The sequence below is a fragment of the Bubalus kerabau genome, chromosome 4 (assembly GCF_029407905.1).
Source record: "Bubalus kerabau isolate K-KA32 ecotype Philippines breed swamp buffalo chromosome 4, PCC_UOA_SB_1v2, whole genome shotgun sequence".
NCBI classification, from domain to species: Eukaryota; Metazoa; Chordata; class Mammalia; order Artiodactyla; family Bovidae; genus Bubalus; species Bubalus kerabau.
In genome coordinates, this window is record NC_073627.1 from 104,454,212 (window position 1) to 104,478,970 (window position 24,759).

Sequence of the window (24,759 nt, forward strand, 5' to 3'; positions counted from 1 at the left end):
ACTTAAAATATAACCATCTGTTTTACAATGTTTACACAAGGATTAGTTTTGTAAATTTGCCAACTAAGCCTTTTTCTGCTCCATGTTTTTACCACCATCAATTAAAACACGTTAGCAGATTCTACTTCAGGTTATACTGAATTAGTGCTTTCTCAACCTTTTTGAAAATTTTTTACCTATTGTTTCACACATGCTATTCATGGGGAATAATTCATAATCATTTCACACTCTGCCTTAACTATTCAAATAACTGAGAAGAATTAACATCTGTCAATTCATCATAAGAACCAAGGAAATGTACTTTTATTGCACTTTCATTTTAATGGTTTATGTTTGTGAAAAAAGTTCTGATGTGATAAGAGTCCATTTTAAATTTTCTAACTTTTCCTGACTACTAATTTCAGTGAGTTGAGAATACTATGATGAGTACTTAGCTGGATAATGTCAACTTACATTGTATTCTTTTCACATCACTATAGTCATTCTAAAATAAACAATATGTTGCCATCTAATTCAATAATAAAATAATGCACACTCCAATGTGCTTTAAAAGCATGACATTCAAAATTTATTTTTCTCTTCTTTCATTCTGACACGATTTCATTCCTATACGATTTCATTCCTTATGCACTAGTAATAAAAGTAATATGAAATATCACAGTATAGCAATATGCATGGTACTTGAAACACAAAATTTATAAATGTTTCATTATAATTTATAGTACACTGAGCAGAAGAGTGAAGAGATGAAGCACCATATATGGTCACTGTCGGGAGTACTCAACTCAGATGCTGTCACTTGAAAGCGGCCATAAACAACATGTAAATAAATAGGCATTTTCAAGGAAATGTTATTTATGGATAGTAAAATTTAAATTTTAAATAATTTTCAACTGTCAAAAATATTTTTCCTCTTTGATTGTTTTCAATCATTTAAATATGCAAAACTATTCTTATAGTCCACATACCAACAGGAAGCAGAGTAGATATGATACATAGTTGGTAATCTGCTATACCTTTCTATAGGAAGTGAGTAACTACTCAATATTTTTTATTTTATGGAGGCATTTTTGGATGATTAACCCAGTCAGTATTCAACAGCATGAACAGGAAAAGGATTGAAAGCAGAGAGATAAATTAGTGCAGTAGTTGAAAGGACAGTAAATGGAATCTAAGTACCTCATTTTAAAGCCCTTCTCTCTAATATATACTATCTGTGTAACTGGATAAAACTTAATTTCTCAAACCCTCAATACACTAATCTACTAGAAACGGCAACTGTATTTACTTTGAAGTGTTCATTTAAATATTGAAAGAGATGATGCACATAATCTGATTATAACAACACTTACGTAGAAGGTGCTCAATAAATGTTAACAATGCTAATTCAAATTAACATCACTAACTCAAATTAGGTGATGATGACAATGAAAAAATAGAATTTGAAAAGGTAAGATCAACCAGATCTAAGCACATTAATGGACCAGAGAAGAGATACAGAAATAAATTCAAATGGATATGAGAATGTTGTATGACATAAACACAAAATTTATCATTTTTGTGAAACATCCTTGGGAATAAAGGGAAGGATTCATAATATAAATTTGAGAATACCATGTGACTATAGACAAAAGCTTAAAAAATCTGGATTAGACTTTAAGGAAAGTGAGAGGAATATGGAATTTAGAAAGATGGTAACAGTAACCCTGTGTTATGAGACAGCAAAAGAGACACTGATGTATAGAACAGTCTTATGGACTCTGTGAGAGAGGGAGAGGGTGAGAAGATTTGGGAGAATGGCATTGAAACATGTAAAATATCATGTATGAAACGAGTTGCCAGTCCAGGTTCTATGCACGATACTGGATGCTTGGGGCTGGTGCACTGGGAAGACCCAGAGGGATGGAATGGGGAGGGAGGAGGGAGGAGGGTTCAGGATGGGGAACACATGTATACCTGTGGTGGATTCATTTTGATATTTGGCAAAACTAATATAATTATGTAAAGTTTAAAAATAAAATAAAATTAAAAAAAAGGAAAGTGAGAGGAATAAAAAGAAAACAAAAGTAAGCACCATTTAGGGATGGGAAGAAGTAGAAGAATCAAGAAAGAAGATACAGTAGGAGGAGTAACCTAAATAGAACAACTGCTATCACAGACAGTAAATACTAAAGGGTGTGAAAGAGTAAAAAGATCTCACCCAAGAAAATCCAATTTAGATGCAATGTAATGATTTCATAAGAAAAAAAAAATCTACTTACTGACACAGCTATCATGGTACTATCTGGCCTCCATTCAGCTTGCTTGTAGGACCCAAACTGAGAAGATGATTTTGCAGGTTCCTTGTAGGTTACAATTAATACACTGGGCTGGAAGAAAAAAGTTATATTTTATTAATGTCTCATAATAAGTAAATCTAAGATAACATCATGAAGTACTGACAGTATTTTAATAATTTTAGAAGTATAATAAAAGATAACATAACCTTTTCTAACTCAACATTAAAAAACTAAGATCATGGCATGCAGTCTCATCACTTCATGGCAAACAGAAGGGGAAAAAGTGGAAGCACTGACAGATTTTATTTTCCTGGGCTCCAAAACCACTGCAGATGGGGTCAGCCACAAAATTAAAAGATGCTTCCTCCTTGGAAGGAAAAAGCTATGACAAAACTAGATAGTGTATTAAAAAGCAGAGACATCACTGTGCCAACAAAGGTCCATATAGTCAGAGCTATGTTTTTTCCAGTAGTCATGTAGTGATGGGAGAGTTGGACCATAAAGAAGGCTGAGGGCTGAAGAATCGATGCTTTTGAATTGTGGTGCTGGAAAAGACCCTTGAGAGTCACTTGCACTGCAAGTTAATCCTAAAGGAAACCAGTCAATCCTAAAGGAAATCAACCCTTAACAAGCATTAGAAGGACTGATGCTGAAGCTTCAAAACTTTGGCCACCTGAGTCAACTCACTGGAAAAGACCCTCATGGTGGGAAAGACTGAGGGCAGGGGGAGAAGAGGGTGGCAGAGGATGAGATGGCTGGATGGCATCACCAACCCGATGGACAAGAATCTGAGCAAACTCTGGGAAATAGTAAAGGACTGGGAAGCCTGGAGTGCTGCAGTCCATGGGGCTGCAAAGAGTTAAGACACAATTTAGCAACTGAACAACAACAATATTAATTCATAAGTTTAAACAGTCAAGCAAATCAGAAAAAAAGAACCATCAATAAAAACAATCTAAATAAGCCTATATCTATTAAAGAAACTGAACTGATAATTAATAAGGTTCAAAGACAGAAAGGATCAGCCCAGATGGGTTCACTGGTAGATTCTATCAAACACTTAAGAAAAAAATTATACAAAATTTCTACAATCTCTTTCAGAAGATAAAAGCAGAGACTACTAACTCCTTCCTTGAGGCCAGTATCACCCCAATACTAAAACCACAAAAGGCATTATAAGAAAATGACAAACCAGTATCTGTCATGCACACAGATGCAAAAATTCTGAACACAATATTAGCAAATCAAATCCAACAATGTAAAAGAGAATTATATACCATAATCAAGTGGGATTTTTACTAGAGGGCTTCAAAATTGGTACATGTGAAAACTAATATAATCAACCATCATATCAACAGGCTAAAGGAATCAATAGATGTAGAAAAAGAATTTGACAAAATTCAACACCATTCAGGACAAAAATTCTCAGCAAACTAGGAACAGAGGGGAACTTCTTCAACCTGAAACAGAAGATCTACAAAAGCCTATAGCTAACAGCATACTCACTGGAAAAAAACAGTTTTCCTGATAAGATCAGGTAGGTACCCCCTTCCTTTTCAAACTCATACTGAGCTAATGCAATAACATAAGAAAAGGAAATAAAAGATACACAGATTAAGAAGAAAAATTCAACTTGTTCTTAGATGATATGGCCAAGCATACAGAAAATCAGAAAGAATGAACAAAAAACTTGTGAAAATAATAAGTGATTACAGCAGGGTTGCAGGATAAAGTGTTAATAAATAAAAATCAATTGCTTTTCTATATACTAGTGACAGATAAATGGAAGTTTCAACATAAAATACTTAGGTACAAATTCAAAATATGTGTAAGACCTATATGAGGAAATCTACAAAGTTTCAATGAAAACGAAAAATCTTCAATTCTTCCCAACTTGATCTACAGATTCAACACAATCCCAATCAAAATCACAGCAAGTTATTTTATAGATACTGACCAACTGGTTCTAAAATTTACATGGAGAGGCAAAAGATCCAGAACACTCAATTCAATATTAAAAGAAACAAACTAAATTGAAAGACTGACACCAAACTTCAAGACTTACTATAAAGACAAAGCAATGAAGACAATGTGGTATTGGCAAAAGAGTAGAAAACAGATCAATGCAACAGAATAAAGAGCCCAGAAACAGACACACACAAATACAGTCAACTAACCTCTGACAAAGGAGCAAAGGCAACAGAATGGAGAAGAAATCGTCTTCTCAACAAATGATGCTGGAACAACTGGACATCCAATTTCTGGCACTAAAAAAAAACTCCACAAGGTCATCTGGTACTTTGTCTGCCTTTGCTCTAGAATCAGCAACTTTTTCAGAAATTCCTGACTCTTTTAATTAGAAACAATATGTAGAAAACAAGACCTGAAAACAAGATGCTTACTGCTAGTGGAATGTCATTACCTATAGGTTTTCTCAGAAAATACAGTAGGAAATATATGAACCTATACTAACCCACATATACACGCATATCTATAAATATTTATTTTAATATATGCAAATGTTTATAAACAGAAACATATGTGACGATACTCAAGCACAATGTGCTTCATTCTAGACTTCACCCTTACTTGGAACGTTCCTCTGACAGTGAGTGCTTGGCTATCATTTCATACAACTAATTTAGTTCTCTGTTCTACATATGTGTATAGTATTTTGGAACTGCTAAATATATTCTCATAAAAAACAATTTTACCAAATAGAATACAGTTGTTATGGATAACTTCTTTTAATTTAGCTTGAGAATAACCAGTTACAACACCATTTTCCAAAGCTACCTAAGTCATCCACTCAGAAGCTTTTTTCAATCTCTAAAAGTGAAATACATTAGTTTCTAAGACACTGACAAAACTCTGAACACATTAAAACGGCTAGTCATTAGTGTTTGTACTTCAAATATCAATTAAAAGTTAAAAACAAATACCTTGGTGGGAAATGACACTAGCAAAATGTCAGAAAAGTACATCTGGATTCTCTCCTCAACCCCTAACAATTCAGGACAAATCCCCTTTTGTGAGGAATACAGAAACTAATTGAAAAGCACCTGAATGCTGGATAAACGAGCGAGAAGACTCATTAAAACTGGTAGGGAAACTCAGGACACCTTCTCACCAGAATTCCTACCACCAACACAGTGTCATACAATCAGGATGAAACCCTCCAGCCCACAGCTAATCCCTACAAAGGAAAAGGAGTGGTCTGTGTGTCCAATGCACCAACCTTTCCACGGGGGCTGCTCAGAGGAAAGGCTTCTATCTTGTCAGTCTTGCATAAGATACTGTCAGAACTGGCATAATCAAGCTACCTGGGGGAGGACAGAGACCGTGGCTTGGAATAGAAGTCACAGTCGGTTAGCAGAGAAGAAAATTCTAGCTCTCAGCTTCCCCCTGGAGAAAGAAAGAATTGGTCCACATGTCCAAAACCCCAACTTGATGGGGTCTACTCAAACTAATGGGTTCTGTCTTATCTGTCTCAGCGTGCTGACAGGACCTGGAAATGTCTAGCTGTCTGGGGGCTAGCGAGCACAAAGACAAGAGGTTTGGGTAGGCAGTTGCCATAGCTGCTCCCCCTGGCTAAGTATAGTCAGTCAGTTCAGTTGCTCAGTCGTGCCCAACTCTTTGCAACTCCATGGGCTGTAGCACGAAGGCTTCCCTATCCATCATCAACTCCCAGAGCTTGCTCAAACTCACGTTCATTGAGTCCGTGATGCCATCCAACCATCTCATCCTCTGTTGTCCCCTTCTCCTCCTGCCTTCAATCTTTCCCAGTATCAGGGTCTTTTCCAATGAGTCAGTTCTTCGTATCAGGTGGCCAGAGTATTGAAGCTTCGGCTTCAGTCCTTCCAGTTGACTGGTTTGATCTCCTTGCTGTCCAAGGGACTCTCAGGAGTCTTCTCCAACACCACAGTTCAAAAGCATCAATTCTTCAGTGCTCAGCTTTCAATATGGACCAACTCTCACAACATGACTACAGGAAAAACCAAAGCTTTGACTAGATGGACCTTTGTTGGTAAAGCAATGTTTCTGCTTTTTAATATGCTGTCTAGGTTTGTCATAGCTTTTCTTACAAGGAGCAAGCATCTCTTAATTTCATGACTGCAGTCACCATCTGCAGTGATTCTGGAGCCCAGAAAAATAAAGTCTGTCACTGTTTCCATTGTTTCCCCATCTATTTGCCATGAAGTGATGGGACCCAATGCCATGATCTTCATTTTCTGAATGTTGGGTTTTAAGTCAGCTTTTTCACTCTCCTCTTTCACTAAGCATACAGTGAGTGGATAACCACTGCCCCTCCACAACCGTAGTTTCTCCCTGTGGAGCTACAGAATTAGTCCACAACTTAATGCCTCAACTTTTCTGGGGGCTGCCCAGAGTGCAGGGTGGGGGTGGGGTGGGGGGTCTCTCTTGCATTCCACTGAGCAGTGATGATACTGACATAATTTAGCCACGAAGGAGTTTATGAGAATAGAGACCAAGGTTTGGGCTAGCGTTGCTCCTCCTCCAGCTCAGCACAGAGCAACTGGATTAAAAAGCCCAGCTCTTAGCTTCTCCCTAGGGAGGGAAACAGTTAGATGAAGCATCAAATGATCCAACTTTTTTTGAGGAGGCCTGAGAAATGGCTTCAGTATTACTAGTTTTGATGCTCTGAGGGGATCCAGCATAACCCAGATACTGCTGCTGCTGCTAAGTCACTTCAGTCGTGTCCGACTCTGTGCTACCCCATAGACAGCAGCCCACCAGGCTCCCCTGTCCCTGGGATTCTCCAGGCAAGAACACTGGAGTGGGTTGCCATTTCCTTCTCCAATGCATGAAAGTGAAAAGTGAAAGTGAAGTCGCACAGTCGTGTCTGACTCTTTGAGACCCCATGGACTGCAGCCCACCAGGCTCCTCCGTCCATGGCATTTTCCAGGCAAGAGTACTGGAGTGGGGTGCCATTGCCTTCTCCGAACCCAGATACTAGGGGGCTGCAAAGAACAAAGTAAGCACGTGGGACTAGCATAAAGTTTTGAGATGCCATCGGAATCTCTGGCTGAGCTGACTGGTAGGGATCTTCTACTATATGAGGCCAATCCATTAAGACTGGAGAGTTGCTTGCTTTGTCTAATGCACAGATACCAACAAAGAGAGTCAAGGAAGATGAAGAAACAGGCAACTATGTTCCAAAGGACACAGGATAAATCTCTAGAAAGAGACCATAGTGAACTAGAGATTTATCATTTACTGGGGATTCAAAATAACCATCACAAATGTGTTCACTTAAGTGAGGAAAACAATGCATGAACAAAGTGAGAATTCCAACAAAAAATACTAATTATTAAATATATACACACCCACATATGTGTATATACACCCACACACACATATATGCCTGCCAAGCAAAAATCATAGAACTAAAAAATATAATAACTGAAATAAAATTTCACTAGAGGAGTTCAACAGGAAACTATCAAGCAGAAAGGTCTAAGAAAAGTGATCAGGAATCATTCAGTTACAAAAGCAATGGGACTTCTCTGGCAGTCCAGTAGTTAAGACTGCACTTCCAATGCAAGGGGCATAGGTTTGATCCCTGGTTGGGGAACTAATATCCCACATGCTGTGTGGCACAACCATGAAAATTAAAAACAAAAACACAAAAGCATAAGGAAAAAAAAAGTTAAAAAAAAAAAATCTAAGGAACTTCCACACACCAACAAGCAGACCAATGTATGTATAGAAGAAAAAATGACCAGAAAACTTATTCAAAGAAATAATGGCTGAAAGCTTCCCAAATCTGAGGAAGGAAATGGATTCCCAGATCCAAGAAGTCCATAATACCCCAAAGAAAAGGAACTCAAAGAAATCTCCAATGAGACAAATTAAGATTAAACTGTCAAAAGTCAAACCAAAGATGGGAATTTTGAAAGCACAAGAAAAAGGCAACTTCTCATGTACAAGGAAATCACGTGAATTTCTCAGCAAAAACTTTGCAGGTCAGAAGGACGATATATTCAAAGTGCTAAAAGATAAAAGCTGTCAACCAAGAATACTATAATGGCAAGCTGTCTTTCAAAAAGGAAGGAAAACTAAAATATTTCCCAAATAAACAAAAGTTGAGGGAGTTCATCACCACTAGACCTACTCACCAACTCTTCAGGTTGAAATGAAGACTCACTAAACAGCAACATAACAGCATAAGAAAGTATAAAATTGGCTGGCACAGGTACAGTAAGTACATATGAACATTCAAGTTGCAAACTTCCATCAATATCAGGCAAACTGTAGCTTGCCCTCAGTCTCTCATCTCCCACCTTCTCTCCCTCCTCCCATCAATAACTCTTCTTGCCTGTTCACACGCCAGCCTCTGTATGCCAGCTGTTGTACTGTACTGCTGTACTTTTCAAGGTACTGTACTGTAAGAGTAAAAATACTTTATTTTTTGTTTTTTACATATTCCTTGTGTGAAAAGTACTATAAACATATTATAATGAAGTCAGGCAGAAAGAGAAAAACAAATATCATCTATTAACACATATCTATGGAATCTAGAAAAAGAGCACCGATGAACCTATTTGCAGAGCAGAAGTAGAGAATGGGGGAAGGAGAGGGTGGGGTAAATTGAGAGAGCAGCACTGACTGACACACACCACCATGTGTAGAATGTATAGCTAGTGGGAAGCTCTGTAAAACACAGTGAGCCCAGCTCGCTGCTCTGTGATGACCTAAAGGGGTGGAATGGAATATATGTATACTTATAGTTGATTCACATTGTTGTTCAGCAAAAACTAACATAGCATTGTAAAACAATTATCCTTCAATTAGTTTTTTTAATAATAATTTTAAAAAACCTATTATAGTACAGTACCACACAGCCGATTGTGTTAGCTGGGTACCCAGGCTAACTTTGGTGGACTTATGACAAACTGGACTTATGAACTTGCTTTCAGAACACAACTCATTTGTATGTAGGGGACTTAGGCTACCCACTCCAATATTCTTCCTTGAAGAATTTCATGGACAGAAGAGCCTAGCAGACTACAGTTCATGGGATCATAAAGAATCGGACATGACTAAGTGACTAACACTTCAGTAAGTTCCGTTCAGTCGCTCAGTTGTGTCAGACTCTTTGCGACCCCATGAATCGCAGCACACCAGGTCTCCCAGTCCATCACCAACTCCTGGAGTTCACCCAAACTCATGTGCATCGAGTCAGTGATGCCATCCAGCCATCTCATCCTCTGTCATCCCCTTCTCCTCTTGCCCCCAATCCCTCCCAGCATCAGGGTCTTTTCCAATGAGTCAACTCTTCTCAAGAGGTGGCCAAAGTACTGGAGTTTCAGCCTCAGCATCAGTCCTTCCAATGAACACCCAGGACTGGTCTCCTTTAGGATGGACTGGTTGGATCTCCTTGCAGTCCAAGGGACTCTCAAGAGTCTTCTCCAACACCACAGTTTTCACTATTATAAATATACAGACAAATACAGAATACTGTAATGGTGATAGGTAAATTTCTTTTAATCCTAGTATAAAAGTTAAAAGACAAAAATATTTAAATAACTATACCTAAACCAGACCACCTGACCTGCCTCTTGAGAAACCTCTATGCAGTCAGGAAACAACAGTTAGAACAGGACATGGAACAACAGACTGGTTCCAAATAGGAAAAGGAGTACGTCAAGGCTGTATATTGTCACCCTGTTTATTTAACTTATATGCAGAGTACATCAAGAGAAACACTGGGCTGGAAGAAGCACAAGCTGGAATCAAGATTGCTGGGAGAAATATCAATAACCTCAGATATGTAGGTGACACCACCCTTATGGCAGAAAGTGAAGAGGAACTAAAGAGTCTCTTGATGAAAGTGAAAGAGGAGAATGAAAAAGTTGGCTTAAAGCTCAACATTCAGAAAACAAAGATCATGGCATCCGGTTCCATCACTTCATGGCAAATAGATGGGGAAACAGTGGAAACAGTGGCTGACTTTATTTTTGGGGGCTCCAAAATCACTGCAGATGGTGACTGCAGCCATGAAATTAAAAGACGCTTACTCCTTGGAAGGAAAGTTATGACCAACCTAGGCAGCATATTAAAAAGCAGAGACATTACTTTGCCAACAAAGGTCCGTCTAGTCAAGGCTGTGGTTTTTCCAGTAGTCACGTATGGATGTGAGTGTTGGACTATAATGAAAGCTGAGTGCTGAAGAATTGATGCTTTTGAACTGTGGTGTTGGAGAAGACTCTTGAGAGTCCCTTGGACTGCAAGGAGATCCAACCAGTCCATCCTAAAGGAGATCAGTCCTGGGTGTTCATTGGAAGGACTGATGTTGAAGCTGAAACTCCAATACTTTGGCCACCTGATGTGAAGAGTTGACTCATTTGAAAAGACCCTGATGCTGGGAAAGATTGAGGGCAGGAGGGGAAGGGTAGGACAGAGGATGAGATGGTTGGATGGCATCACCGACTCAATGGACATGAGTTTGGGTAAACTCTGGGAGTTGGTGATGGACAGGGAGGCCTGGAATGCTGCGGTTCATGGGGGTCACAAAGAGTCAGACACTACTGAGCAACTGAACTGAACTGGAAAGATATATTAATATATATACATTAATTAATATAATTAATTCACCTATTATAGACCTATATGTAAGACCTGATCCATCAAAGTTCAGGATACAGGAGAAAATCTTTTGTGGTCTTGGATTAGGAAAAGATTTCTTTGATAAGATATAAAATCATGACTCACAAAATAAATATTATTAAAACTGACAGTGATTCTTATAAAAATTAAAAAACACTTTAAAACATTTTAGAAAACACTACTAAAAAGAATAAAGACATGCTACAAACAAATTTAAAAAAAAAACAACAAGGAAATCGTATCTGCATCAGTGACTTGTATCCAAAACAAATGAAAAATTCTTAAGAGTAAAAACAAAATTCAATTTTTTAAATAGTCAAAAATTTAAATAAAATTAGTGTTGTATTTTAACATATATATACAAAAATATACTGATAAAAGTTACTGAATAAATGAAAGCAAAAGGACAGCTCTTTCTTACAGTAGAGTTCCAATTAATAAATATAAAAGGAAACAGGGATGCAAAGAATTAGACAAACACCACATAACAGCATAATAGCTGCAGCCAAGATCCAACAATGGACACTAAAATCAGCAAGCAAAAGTTGCAGGAAAAACAGGATATGCACAATATCTTCTCCAAGTTACAATAACTTTACAGTAGAGAAAACTGGCAGACAAGAAGTGATCAAGGTAAAGGTCAACAATACAAAGACATATGAACATCATGAACTCTGATATAATACTAAGAAGGACATTTTCATGATATTTCTGCCAAAAATACATAAGCACATTCCATTCATGAAGAAAAAAAAAAAGAATAAACAAGCTGACTGATGCTATAAATAAACTGAACAATATTCTTCCAAAGGATCATAAAAGACAAGCAAAACTGAACAACTGTACTGAATGGAAGACTAAAGGGAAATAACTACATGCAATGTGAAATACAAGTCTAGAACAGAAACAAATCATCTGTAAAAAAAATTGGGGAAAATTTCAATGAGATTTATACTTACTGTACCAATGTTAATTTCCTCTTTACAATGATGCTAAGTCAAAGACACACAACAACCAAAAAACAAGTACATATGTATGATTTCATTTATATAAAATTTTAGAAAATGCAAACTAATCTACAGTGAGAGAAGTAAGCAGATGAGTCACTGTCAAGAGATGAAGAGCAGTGGGAAGCAACTATAAAGAGACAGGAGGAAACATATAGTGATAAAAGATGTGTTCACTATCACGATTACAGCAGTAGTTATATGGGTGTACATGTGTCAAAAAATCAAATTTAAACTACAAATATGTACAATTTATACATATGTCAATTATATACTAAAAAAAGTTGTTTGAAAGTTAAAAACAAGTTGGTCTTTTGAGGAACTAAAGGGAAAAAATACTTAGGGCTACTCAGAATCTATTGCAAAAGCCTAAAGAGAAACATGAACTATGGCAAAAGGTAGGAAGGACAGAAAGAAGACAAAAACAACAAAAATTGATTGTAATTTGTTTCGCAACTAAAATGAATACATATAAGATACAAGTTAGCATAAATTCTACATTTTTGATGATTTATGGATCTTTGACCTATCTGAAAAATTATTTAATATTGATTACAAAGAAGGCATTAACCAATTCAATAAGAGGGCTTTGAAAACAAAAACGTTTCTATTGTTATAATCAGCAATGACAATAATTTGCCTATTGGATTAATAAAGGTAAAAGAGTCAATCAGAGTGACATTTAATCACTGAATTAAAATCATAGCTATGTTTTAGTATTTGCTAATTTTTAATTTCTATTTCAATGTTTCAATATTTCTTAAATTTTTCAATTCTCAAAATGAATAATTCTGTAATTTGGAAGTCAGAAAGCATACTAAACCTGATTTTTTTTTTTTTTTTTACTCTTTTTGGATCCACACTGAAACAAAAAAATAATGTACAATAACATGGGCTTATGAAACTACCAAGTTTTTATGTAAAGCAGACAAGCAGCAGTCTTCAGTCTCACCTCTCTTCTTCTCTTCATTTTGCATAAATATAGTAAGTAATAAATGTTTTAAATGTTAATAAGTACCACTCTGACTGTAGATAGCAGAAATCAACACGTTTAAAGGCCCCCCCCAATTAACTGTTGACTCTACTAAAAAAAAAAAATTCTTTTTCTGGTACTGGGGGTTAGGACATCAACTTATTTTTTGGTGGGAGACATGATTCAATCTATCATAGTCTCTCTTTGTAATGCTCCATAATAACTGAAAAGTAGAATACTAAGAGTAAATTAAAACATCCTATGACTGTATGTCTTATTGTATTACCTATACTAACACTTTCCAATCAAGCTTTCAGCAAGACGAGAAATGCACTGTCCAATATAATACATACTAGTAACACATGGGAGAAGGCAATGGCACCCCACTCCAGCACTCTTGCCTGGGAAATCCCATGGACAGAGAAGCCTGGTAGGCTACAGTCCATGGGGTCGCTAGGAGTCGGACACGACTGAGCGACTTCACTTTCAATTTTCACTTTCATGCATTGGAGAAGGAAATGGCAACCCACTCCAGTGTTCTTGCCTGGAGAATCCCAGGGACGGGGGAGCCTGGTGGGCTGCCGTCTATGGGGTCGCACAGAGTCGGACACGATTGAGGCGACTTAGCAGCAGCAGCAGCAGTAACACATGACTACTGAGCACTTGAAATGTGGCCAGTTTAAGGAATTTATTTTACTTAATTCTTAGTAAACTAAGAATTTTAATAACGTGACCAGCAGTTTCCATGCTGTATATACCTAAGTAGGTTCTGTAGAAACTAGTGATTAAAGGAGTAGAGATCCATTCAGCTGCAAAAATCCTGTGTTGAAGTTGAACATGTGTCTTTACCATAGAGCTTTAGCAAATCTTTATTGGGCTGATGTACACTATCAATCTTCAATAGATACAGTATGTATATTTCTTAAGTCTATTTGATTAAACAACTCATCTTTCACAGTATAAAGAGCTCCTTATACCAGCCTTCAGGAAATTCTAATCTACTTTTCAAATAGTTATAAATGTGTATTATGTCTGACAAACTAAATATTATCAACTTTTAAAGTCTATTTTTTACTTTTTATAGTGTCTAATTTACCAGGTTTCTGTATATTCAGAGTTGTACAATCATCCATATAATTCCAGAGTATTTTCAATCACTTCAATAAGACACTCTGTATCTACTAGTAGTCATTCTTCAATCCCTCCCTATCCCCCAGCTCCTAGCAACCAATAATCTACTTTCTGACCTATGGATGTGACTATTCTGGAGATTTCATATAAACAGAATCATATGATTTGTGGCCTTTCATATCTGGTCTCTTTCATTTAGCATAATCTTTTAAAGTTCCTCCATGTTGTAGCATGTACCAATACATTATTGTTATATGACTGAATAATATTTCCTTGTATCTATATACCATATTGTGTTTATCCATTCATCTATTGATGGATATGTGGGCTGTTTCCACCTTTTGGCTACTGTGAAAAGTGCTACTATCAATGTTCATCCACAAATTCCTGATCGCACACCTGTTACCAATCATTTTGGCTATATACATACGAATGGAATTGCTAGGTCATATGATAACTGTGTTAACTTTTTGAGGAACTGTCAAACTGTTTTCCACAGTGACTGCACTATTTCACATTCACACCAGCAGCCCATGAGAGTTCTAATTTTTCCATCTCCTTGCCAACACTTGCTATCTTTTTAATAGTATCCATTCTAGTGAGTATGGTAGTATCTTGTAGTTTATTTACCATTTCCCTAATGAATAAATCATTTTGAGCCTCTTTTCATGTGCATATTGGCTATATTACATCATTTTGGTGAAACATCTATCCAAATCCATTGTCTATTTTTTTAACCGGGTACTCCAACTTTCAAGAAGTAATGTTCCAGTATCTGTCTTAAACTGATTTTGGGGGTCCTATATGAAAATTCACTATAAATGGTGATTAGATTGCTTCATCAGCTCAAAAAGGTCTACTCAGCCCACATATACTAACAGGGAACATAATATAGTGGTTAAGAATATAGGCTTTAAAGTCTGAACCCAAGGTTCAAATATCTGCTCTGCCATTTAATAGCTTTGTGAGCTTAAACAAACTAGTTTCTCCTATGCTTCAGTTTCTGTATCTTTACAATACATCCAACAATAGAATCTACCTCATTGGTAGCTTCTGCAAAAATTGAATAAATAATATGCCACTTGGCAGAATGTTCAGTACTCAATAAGCACTGTGTGTGTGTGTATTAGTTGCTCAGTCGTGGCCGACTCTTTGCGACCCCATGGACTGCAGCCCACCAGGTTATCTGTTGCTGTTTCATTATTTTAATGTTTCAAGATTCCATTATTAAACATACTACAGAACAAAACTCCCAACTGCTTCCTTGAAATAGTTTATTTGAAACGCCTACTTAAGACACCAGTAACAGCTTAGCTTAATCAAAAAAGACACCTGGAGGAAGGCATGGCAACTCACTCCAGTATTCTTGCCTAGAGAATCCCATGGACAGAGGAAGCCAGTAGGTTACAGTCCATAAGGGTCACAGAATCAGACATGACTAAAGCGACCTCACACGCCTGCGTGCAGTCGACAAAGACAAAATCAGGCCAACTTTCTGGCAATACAGGGCTTGGACCACCAGATACCTGAACGGGGAAAAGAACCAGACTGACTAGAAGTGGGCACAGGGAACTTTCTGGAATGATGAAAATATTCTGAATCCTGACTGGAATAATCATTACATTAGTATATACACCTGTCAAAACCCACTTAAGATCAACACTTCACTGCGCATCAAAAAAAGTCCAAAAGTAAGTAAATAGGCCACCATTTAAGTATATTTAATGCTATTTACAAAAACAGAGAAAATTACGAATGTGTTTTAGATGATTTTCAAAAAAAAAAGGTTTTTCTGGTTAACTACTGACATTCCATTAGGGTAGACACAGGGCACTTTTATCAGTAATATGCTACTTCTTCTACTGATATCATGTCACTAGTGATGAGTAATTAACTTCACGCTTCGAAATTCCTCAAATTTCAAAGTGCAACTTTCCTTAAGGGCAGCACTGTGACTGATGACCCAATCTCAACATCAATGCTCCTGGCATCCAACTGAGATGCTCACATTCCTGCACAGGAAGAAGATAGCCAATAAACTGACTATTTTCTTTCTTTTCTATACACTGTGAGTAACATTTCAGAAATCCCTGATTCCCACTTTCAAGCTCTTAAAATCAGGCTGTTTCTCTCCTACCTTGTTACTGTTCTTTATCCTGTGCGATATTATTTCAATTCACAAGTATTCTTGAATAGAAACATTTAAAAAATTAATTTGGATTGCCAATCATTAACCAGTAAAGTTATATGCAGATTTACAACTATAGAGAAGGTCAGGGCCCATAACCCCTGTTATTCAAGGGTCAACTTACTGTATTTGCAAAGTGATTTATTGGCATACACAAATTAAGAACACTTTATGCATGAAAAACTGCTGAATCTCAGGTAAGAACAGTGGCAATAAATGATGTTTTTGCCAGGACTGTTCCTATCCCCTCAAGGAAGCTTGGTAGGCAGTAGTGCCACCAAGGCGGGGCTGCCAGTGAAAAACCAGCAGCTTTGTTGCTAAAGGTAGGCTGCCCTGATATGGAGCAGAGTGCAATATACCCTTTAGCACTGTTGATAAAAGTGGCAAGTTCTTAGAAAATAAACAGAAAAAACTGACAGTGCTGCTAAGCTACAGTTTGCAGACTTGCTTTGGGCAAGTAGCACATCCCACAACCAGCCAGAAATTTAACAGGAAAATCCTGGAAACCAGGGAGTCAAAGAGGGAACTTATTGATAAGATTGCCACAGATCCTTGGCTCAATGGGAGGGAGAACTTAGCAAGAGGAAAAACTCTTAAGCACCCAAGCTCTCCACTCATCCCTGTCTGTCAGCGAGGCTGTGTACAGGCACAGATAAAGAGTACCAATCGGCTAATAAGCTCCCCACACAACACAGACTCACTAAGAGGCTGTTTGCAAAGAAGTTCCCAAAGGGCCAGACAGGAAGTACAAGCTGAGTCAGACATAAAAACGTCCTAAACTTTGCCTACATTCCCTAACTCATATATCAACCGATAATCAACTCAGCTTTACTGGCTCAAGATGTTTGAACATCTAAACACTCACTATGCAGACATGGAGGCAGCTCCTAGAAAGCCATGGTAAAACTGAAACTAAGAAAAATAACCAGAAATGTTAGTCAGTTGCTGCAGTTGCAGGGGACATAAATTTTGCAGATTAAATCCATCCAATTAACTTAATAAAACACAATACTAAAACAAAAAATCGGCAACAATGACTCTCAGGGGGAAAAAAAAGAGAGAGACTTTAGAGTTATTATAATAAATTAACCAAAATGGCCAATTATCAACAGAAAAATCAGAAGATATACAATCAGTGAGTCAGACAAAAGGAAAAAGAAACTACTGTGAGTGGACCCAGAACACCAGGCAAATAAACCAGTCATGATAATATATTAAAGAAATAAAGCAAAGTATGTTTAAATAATAAAAAGAAAATATGATGATACCCAAACAAGTTGGGAATCTCAAAAGAGTAAAATCAATAAAACAGAACCACCTCTAGAAATTTCAAAGTACAATAACTGAAATGAAAACTTCTTTATATAGACTCAGCAGCAGATTTGAGATGGCAGAACAATAAAAAACACGAAAACAGTTCAATAAAACTAAGCAATCTAAAAAAGAGAAAATAAACACTGAACTGAAGAAAGCCTCTGAGATCTGTAGGACATCAAGTGCACCAACATATGTATAGTGGGAAGTTCCATGAGATGACACAAGGGATAAAAAATAAATAAATAATGACTGTTAATGCCCCAAATCTGGTGATAAACAGTAAACCCCAGATTTGGAATGCTTGACAGAACCCCAGTGGGATAAACACTGCTACACATACATCATAAACTACTTACAGTCAACAACAAGAAGATGTTAAAAGAGCATGTGTATAACAGGTAACCACACACAAAAGAACAAAAATATAATTAATGGCTGAGTTCTTGTCAGAAGTAATGGGAGACCAGATGGCATTGAAAGTACATATTTAAATGCTGAAAACAGAAAAACTGTCAGCTATGAATACTATATCCAGCAAAATTATCCTTTGAAGCTGGAGGCAAAGGAAAATCATCCCAGATAAAAAACAAAGATAAAAATAATTTGTTCTTAGCAAGCCTGCCACCTTATAAGAAATACTAAAAGAAATCCCTCAGAAAAAAAAAAAAGAAATGTCATCAAATGGTATGCAAAAAATAGTTAACCTAAGATGTCTAAGACTGCTGTACCAGGGGGGGAAAAAAAAAAAGCCAACACACAATGTTGGTCCTGAGTTGGCATATGGGAACCTGGATTTTGGGAGGGTTCCCACCATTCCTTAACTGATGAGAGTGGCTGACTGTGCCTGAACTATTTACACAAACCTGTTTTCTTTCAGAGAATGTGAAATTTGGTATGCACTGGGCGAAAAGCTCCCAATAAAAACCTTGGGAACTAGGTCTATAATGAACTTCCTTGGTGTTTAACACTGCACAAATGGTATCACAAAATAACACTGGAGAAATTAAGCACAACCTACATAACTACACTGAAAGAGGACTACTGGAAGCTTGCAGCTAGTTCCTCCAGATTTTGCTCACTACACCTTTTCCCTTTGGCAAATTTGCTTTGTATACTTTTCTTGCAATAAATCACAGTTATGAGTATGACTATATGCTGTGTACCGTGAGTCTTCAAAACAAATCACTGAACTGGGAGTGGGGGATGATTTGGTATACTATTGACAAAGATGGTAACTCAAACCAAAAGAAGAAACATAGACAACAGGAAATGGTAAATAAATCAGATCAGATCAGTCGCTCAGTCCTGTCCGACTCTTTGCGACCCCATGAATCACAGCACGCCAGGCCTCCCTGTCCATCACCAACTCACGGAGTTCACTCAGACTCACGTCCCTCGAGTCAGTGATGCCATCCAGCCATCTCATCCTATGCCGTCCCCTTCTCCTCCTGCCCCCAATCCTCCCAGCATCAGAGTCTTTTCCAATGAGTCAACTCTTCGCATGAGGTGGCCAAAGTACTGGAGTTTCAGCTTTAGCATCATTCCTTCCAAAGAAATCCCAGGGTTGATCTCCTTCAGAATGGACTGGTTGGATCTCCTTGCACTCCAAGGGACTCTCAAGAGTCTTCTCCAACACCACAGTTCAAAAGCATCAATTCTTGGCGCTCAGCCTTCTTCACAGTCCAACTCTCACATCCATACATGACCACAGAAAGAACCATAGCCTTGACTAGATGAACCTTTGTTGGCAAAGTAATGTCTCTGCTTTTGAATATGCTACCTAGGTTGGTCATAACTTTCCTTCCAAGGAGTAAGCATCTTTTAATTTCATGGCTGCAGTCACCATCTGCAGTGATTTTGGAGCCCAGAAAAATAAAGTCTGACACTGTTTCCACTGTTTCCCCATCTATTTCCCATAAAGTGATGGGACCAGATGCCATGATCTTCGTTTTCTGAATGTTGAGCTTTAAGCCAACTTTTCCACTCTCCACTTTCACTTTCATCAAGAGGCTTTTGAGTTCCTCTTCACTTTCTGCCATAAGGGTGGTGTCATCTGCATATCTGAGGTTATTGATATTTCTCCTAGCAATCTTGATTCCAGCTTGTGTTTCTTCCAGTCCAGCATTTCTCATGATGTACTCTGCATAGAAGTTAAATAAACAGGGTGACAATATACAGCCTTGACGTACTCCTTTTCCTATTTGGAACCAGTCTGTTGTTCCATGTCCAGTTCTAACTCTTGCTTCCTGACCTGCATACACATTTCTCAAGAAGCAGGTCAGGTGGTCTGGTATTCCCATCTCTTTCAGAATTTTCCACAGTTTATTGTGATCCACACAGTCAAAGGCTTTGGCATAGTCAATAAAGCAGAAAGAGATGTTTTTCTGGAACTCTCTTGCTTTTTCCATGATCCAGCGGATGTTGGCAATTTGATCTCTGCTTCCTCTGCCTTTTCTAAAACCAGCTTGAACATCAGGAAGGTCACGGTTCACATATTGCTGAAGCCTGGCTTGGAGAATTTTGAGCATTACTTTACTAGCGTGTGAGATGAGTGCAATTGTGCAGTAGTTTGAGCATTCTTTGGCATTGCCTTTCTTTGGGATTGGAATGGAAACTGACCTTTTCCAGTCTTGTGGCCACTGCTGAGTTTTCCAAATTTGCTGGCATATTGAGTGCAGCACTTTCACAGCATCATCTTACAGGATTTGGAATAGCTCAACTGGAATTCTATCACCTCCACCAACTTTGTTCGTAGTGATGCTTTCTAAGGCCCACTTGACTTCACATTCCAGGATGTCTGGCTCTAGGTCAGTGACCACACCATCGTGATTATCTGGGTCGTGAAGATCTTTTTTGTACAGTTCTTCTGTGTATTCTTGCCATCTCTTAATATCTTCTGCTTCTGTTAGGTACATACCATTTCTGTCCTTCATCGAGCCCATCTTTGCATGAAATGTTCCTTTGGTATCTCTGATTTTCTTGAAGAGATGTCTATCTTTCCCATTCTGTTGTTTTCCTCTATTTCTTTGCATTGATCGCTGAAGAAGGCTTTCTTATCTCTTCTTGCTATTCTTTGGAACTCTGCATTCAGATGTTTATATCTTTTCTTTTCTCCTTTGCTTTTCGCTTCTCTTTTTTTCACAGCTATTTGTAAGGCCTCCCCAGACAGCCATTTTGCTTTTTTGCATTTCTTTTCCATGGGGATGGTCTTGATCCCTGTCTCCTGTACAATGTCACGAACCAAGTGCAAAAGACCGAATAAATGTATTTTTATCTTTCCTCCTTCTAATTTCTCTAAAATATATCAGTCTATAAAATAATAATTTTTAAAATAAAGTATACTGTACTATTATGGGGTTCATAACATATAGACATTACATCAGTTCAGTTCACTTCAGTCACTCCATTGTATCCGACTCTTTATGATCCCATGGACTGCACCATGACAGGCCTCCCTGTCCATCACCAACTCCTGAAGTTTACCCAAACTCATGTCGTCTGAGTCAGTGATGCCATTCAACCATCTCATCCTCTGTCATCCCCTTCTCCTCCCACCTTCAATCTTTCCCAGCATCAGGGTCTTTTCAAATAAGTCAGTTCTTCATATCAGGTGGCCAAAGTATTGGAGTTTCAGCTTCATCATCAGTCCTTCCAATGAATACTCAGGACTGATCTATTTTAGGATGAGGATCTTGCAGTCCAAGGGACTCTCAAGAGTCTTTTCCAACACCATAGTTCAAAAGCATCAATTCTTCAGCGCTCAGCTTTCTTTATAGTCCAACTCTCACATCCATACATAACTACTGGAGAAACCATACCCTTGACTAGACGGACCTTTGTGGACAAAGTAATGTCTCTGCTTTTTAATATGCTGTCTAGGTTGGTCATAACTTTCCTTCCAAGGAGTAAGCGTCTTTTAATTTCATGGTTGCAATCACCATCTGCAGTGATTCTGGAGCCCAAGAAAAGAAAGTCTATCACTATTTCCATTGCTTCCCCATCTATTTGCCATGAAGTGAGGTGATGGGATGCCATGATCTTCGTTTTCTGAATATTGACCTTTAGGCCAACTTTTCACTCTCCTCTTTCACTTTCATCAAGAGGCTCGTTAGTTCTTCTTTGCTTTCTGCCATAAGGGTGGTGTCATCTGCATATCTGAGGTTATTGATATTTCTCCCGGCAATCTTGATTCCAGCTTGCAGTTCATCCAGCCCAGTGTTTTTCATGATGTACTCAGCATATAAGTTAAATAAGCACGGTAACAATATACAGCCTTGATGTACTCTTTTCCCTATTTGGAACCAGTCTGTTGTTCTATGTCCAGTTCTAACTGTTGCTTCCTGACCTGCATACATATTTCTCAAGAGGCAGGTCAGGTGGTGTGGTATTCCCATCTCTTTCATACATGACAATAACACCTCAAGAAAAACCACCTGAGAACATAACAACCAGACAAAAAATCAGTAAGAGGTAACTTGAATAACACTATAGACTAATTACAGAGAAGGCAACGGCTACCTACTCCAGTACTCTTGCCTGGAAAATCCCATGGACAGAGGAGCCTGGTAGGCTGCAGTCCATGGGGTCACCAAGAGTTGGAAAAGGCTGAGCGGCTTCACTTTCACTTTTCACTTTCATGCACTGGAGAAGGAAATGGCAACCCACTCCAGTGTTCTTGCCTGGAGAATCCCAGGGACTGGGGAGCCTGGTGGGCTGCCGTCTATGGGGTCGCACAGAGTTGGACACGACTAAAGTGACTTAGCAGCAGCATAGACTAATTAATTTCACTTAAAACATTTTCACAGAAAACTCCATACAACAGAAAAATACACGTTTTTGCCAAGTGCACATATAATATCCTCTAAGATAGACTGTAAGTTAGGCACAAAACAAGTCTTCAGTTCAGTTGCTCAGTCATGTCCAACTCTTTGTGACCCCATAGACTGCAGCACACCAGGCTTCCCTGTCTGTCACCAACTCCCGTAGCCTACTCAAACTCATGTCCATTGAGTTGGTGATGCCATCCAACCATCTCATCCTCTGTCATCCCCTTCTCCTCCTGCCTTCAATCTTTCCCAGCATCAGGGTCTTTTCCATGAGCTGGTTCTTTGCATCAGGTGGACAAATCATTGCAGTTTCAGCTTCAGCATCAGTCTTTCCAATGAACATTTAAGACTAATTTCCCTTAGGATGGACTGTATCTCCTTGCTGTCCAAGGGGCTCTCAAGAGTCTTGTCGAACACCACAGTTCAAAAGCATCAATTCTTCAGTGCTTAGCTTTCTTTATAGTCCAACTCTCATATCCATACAAGACTACTGGAAAACCACAGCTTTGACTAGACGGACCTTTGTCAGTAAAGTAATGTCTCTGCTTTTTAATATGCTGTCTAGGTTGGTCATAGCTTTTCTTCCAAGGAGCAAGTGTCTTTTAGTTTCATGGCTGCAGTCACCATCTGCAATGATTGGAGCCCCCCAAAATAAAGACTCTCACACTTTCCTTTGTTTCCCCATCTATTTGCCATGAAGTGACAGGATCGGATGCCATGATCTTAGTTTTCCAAATGCTGAGTTTTAAGCGAACTTTTTCACTCTCCTCTTTCACTTTCATCAAGAGGCTCTTTAGTTCTTCTTCACTTTCTCCCATAACGGTGGTGTCATCTGCGTATCTGAGGTTATTGATATTTCTCCTAGCAATCTTGATTCCAGCTTGTGCTTCAACCAGTCCAGCACTTCTCATGATGTACTCTGCATATAAGTTAAATAAGCAGGGTAAAAAACTGAAAAGCTTTTCTCTGAGATCAGGAAGGGTGCTCACTTTCACTAATTCCATTCAAAACATTACTGGAAATCCTGCCCAGAGAAATCAGTAAGAAAATAAAAAGCACCCAGCTGGAAGAGAAGAAGAATTATCTCTCTTCTCTGAAAATATGATCTTCTACATAGAATACCCTATAGATTTCACACAAAACTGTTAGAAGTGATTAACAGTTTAGCACAGCTGCAGGGTGCAGTATTAGCACACAAATATCTGTTGAATTTCTATGTAATAAGGAATGTGTACAAATAAAATTTTTAAAATCACATTTATAGTAGTATTGAAAACAATAAAATATTCAGAATTAAGCTTACCCAAGGAAGTGAAAGACTTGTATTCTAAAAACTACAAAATATTGCTGAAATAAAGAAGATGCATGTAAATGGCAAGACATCTCATGTTCACAGGTTAACAAACAATGTTAAGATGTCAATAATACCAAAGCAATTTACAGATTCAAAGTAAACCCTATCAAAATTACATTAGTTTTTTGCAGAATCTCAAGGGACTTCAATAGCTAAAACAAGCATAAAATAGAAGAAGGTTGGAGGTCTCACACTTTCTGATTTCAAAACTTAATACAAACCTATGGTAATCAAAATAGTACCACACTGGCATAAAGACTGACATACACAACAATGAAATACAACAGAGAGCCCAAGATTAATAGTAATACATCACATATGTGGCTAAAGGATTTTCAACAAGTGCCAAAACCATTCAATGGGGGGAAAAAGTAGTGTTTTACAAATTGTACCAGGAAAACTGAATATCCACAAGGAAAAAAATAAAATTTGATCCTTATCTTACACCATATACAAAAATCAACTCAAAATGGATCACAAATCTAAACATAAGCTGAAACAAGTCTTAAAAGAAAAACACAGGACAAAAACTTCATGACTTTGGATTTGGCAATCATTTCTTGCATATGACACCAAAAGCACGGGCAACAAAAGAAAAAACAGTTAAGCTGGAATTCATCAATATTAAAAGCTTTTGGACATCAAAGGACACTATCAACAGAGTACAATGGCAACCCATATAATGGAAGAAAATGTTTGCAAATAATATATATAAGGAATTGATATTCAGAATACAGTTGACCCTTGCAATGCAGGAACTGACCCTCTGTCAAAAACCTCAGTATAACTTAACAGTGGGCCTTTCATCACTGCAGTTCCACATCTGAGAATTCAACCAACCATTGATAATGTAGTACTATAGTATTTTACTAATGAAAAACATTCACATGTTTGGGTCAGGCCAGACCCACGCTGTTCAAGGGCTAACTGTGAATACAGAATGCCAAGAACTCAACAACAAAAAGAAAGTCACGTGATTTTAAAATGGGCTAAGAATTTGAAGAGACGTTTCTCCAAAGATGATACAGAAGCAACCAATAAACACATTAAAAG

The 24,759-nt window shown here is 37.9% G+C and overlaps 1 protein-coding gene across 8 annotated transcripts in view; it reads right to left on the minus strand.

Annotated features, from left to right (window-relative positions):
- The window catches only part of RIC1 (RIC1 homolog, RAB6A GEF complex partner 1), a 141,773-nt gene that overhangs the window by 98,156 nt on the left and 18,858 nt on the right, over positions 1–24,759 (minus strand). For 5 of the 8 annotated variants that reach the window (XM_055578140.1, XM_055578138.1, XM_055578137.1 and 2 more), the window contains exon 2: positions 2,262–2,369. In XM_055578140.1, the coding sequence (XP_055434115.1) occupies positions 2,262–2,369 (108 nt within the window). Of the gene's footprint in view, positions 1–2,261; positions 2,370–4,456; positions 4,547–5,987; positions 6,279–24,759 lie in introns of those variants that run through there. The other 3 variants (XM_055578139.1, XM_055578141.1, XM_055578142.1) reach the window with 3 other exon arrangements.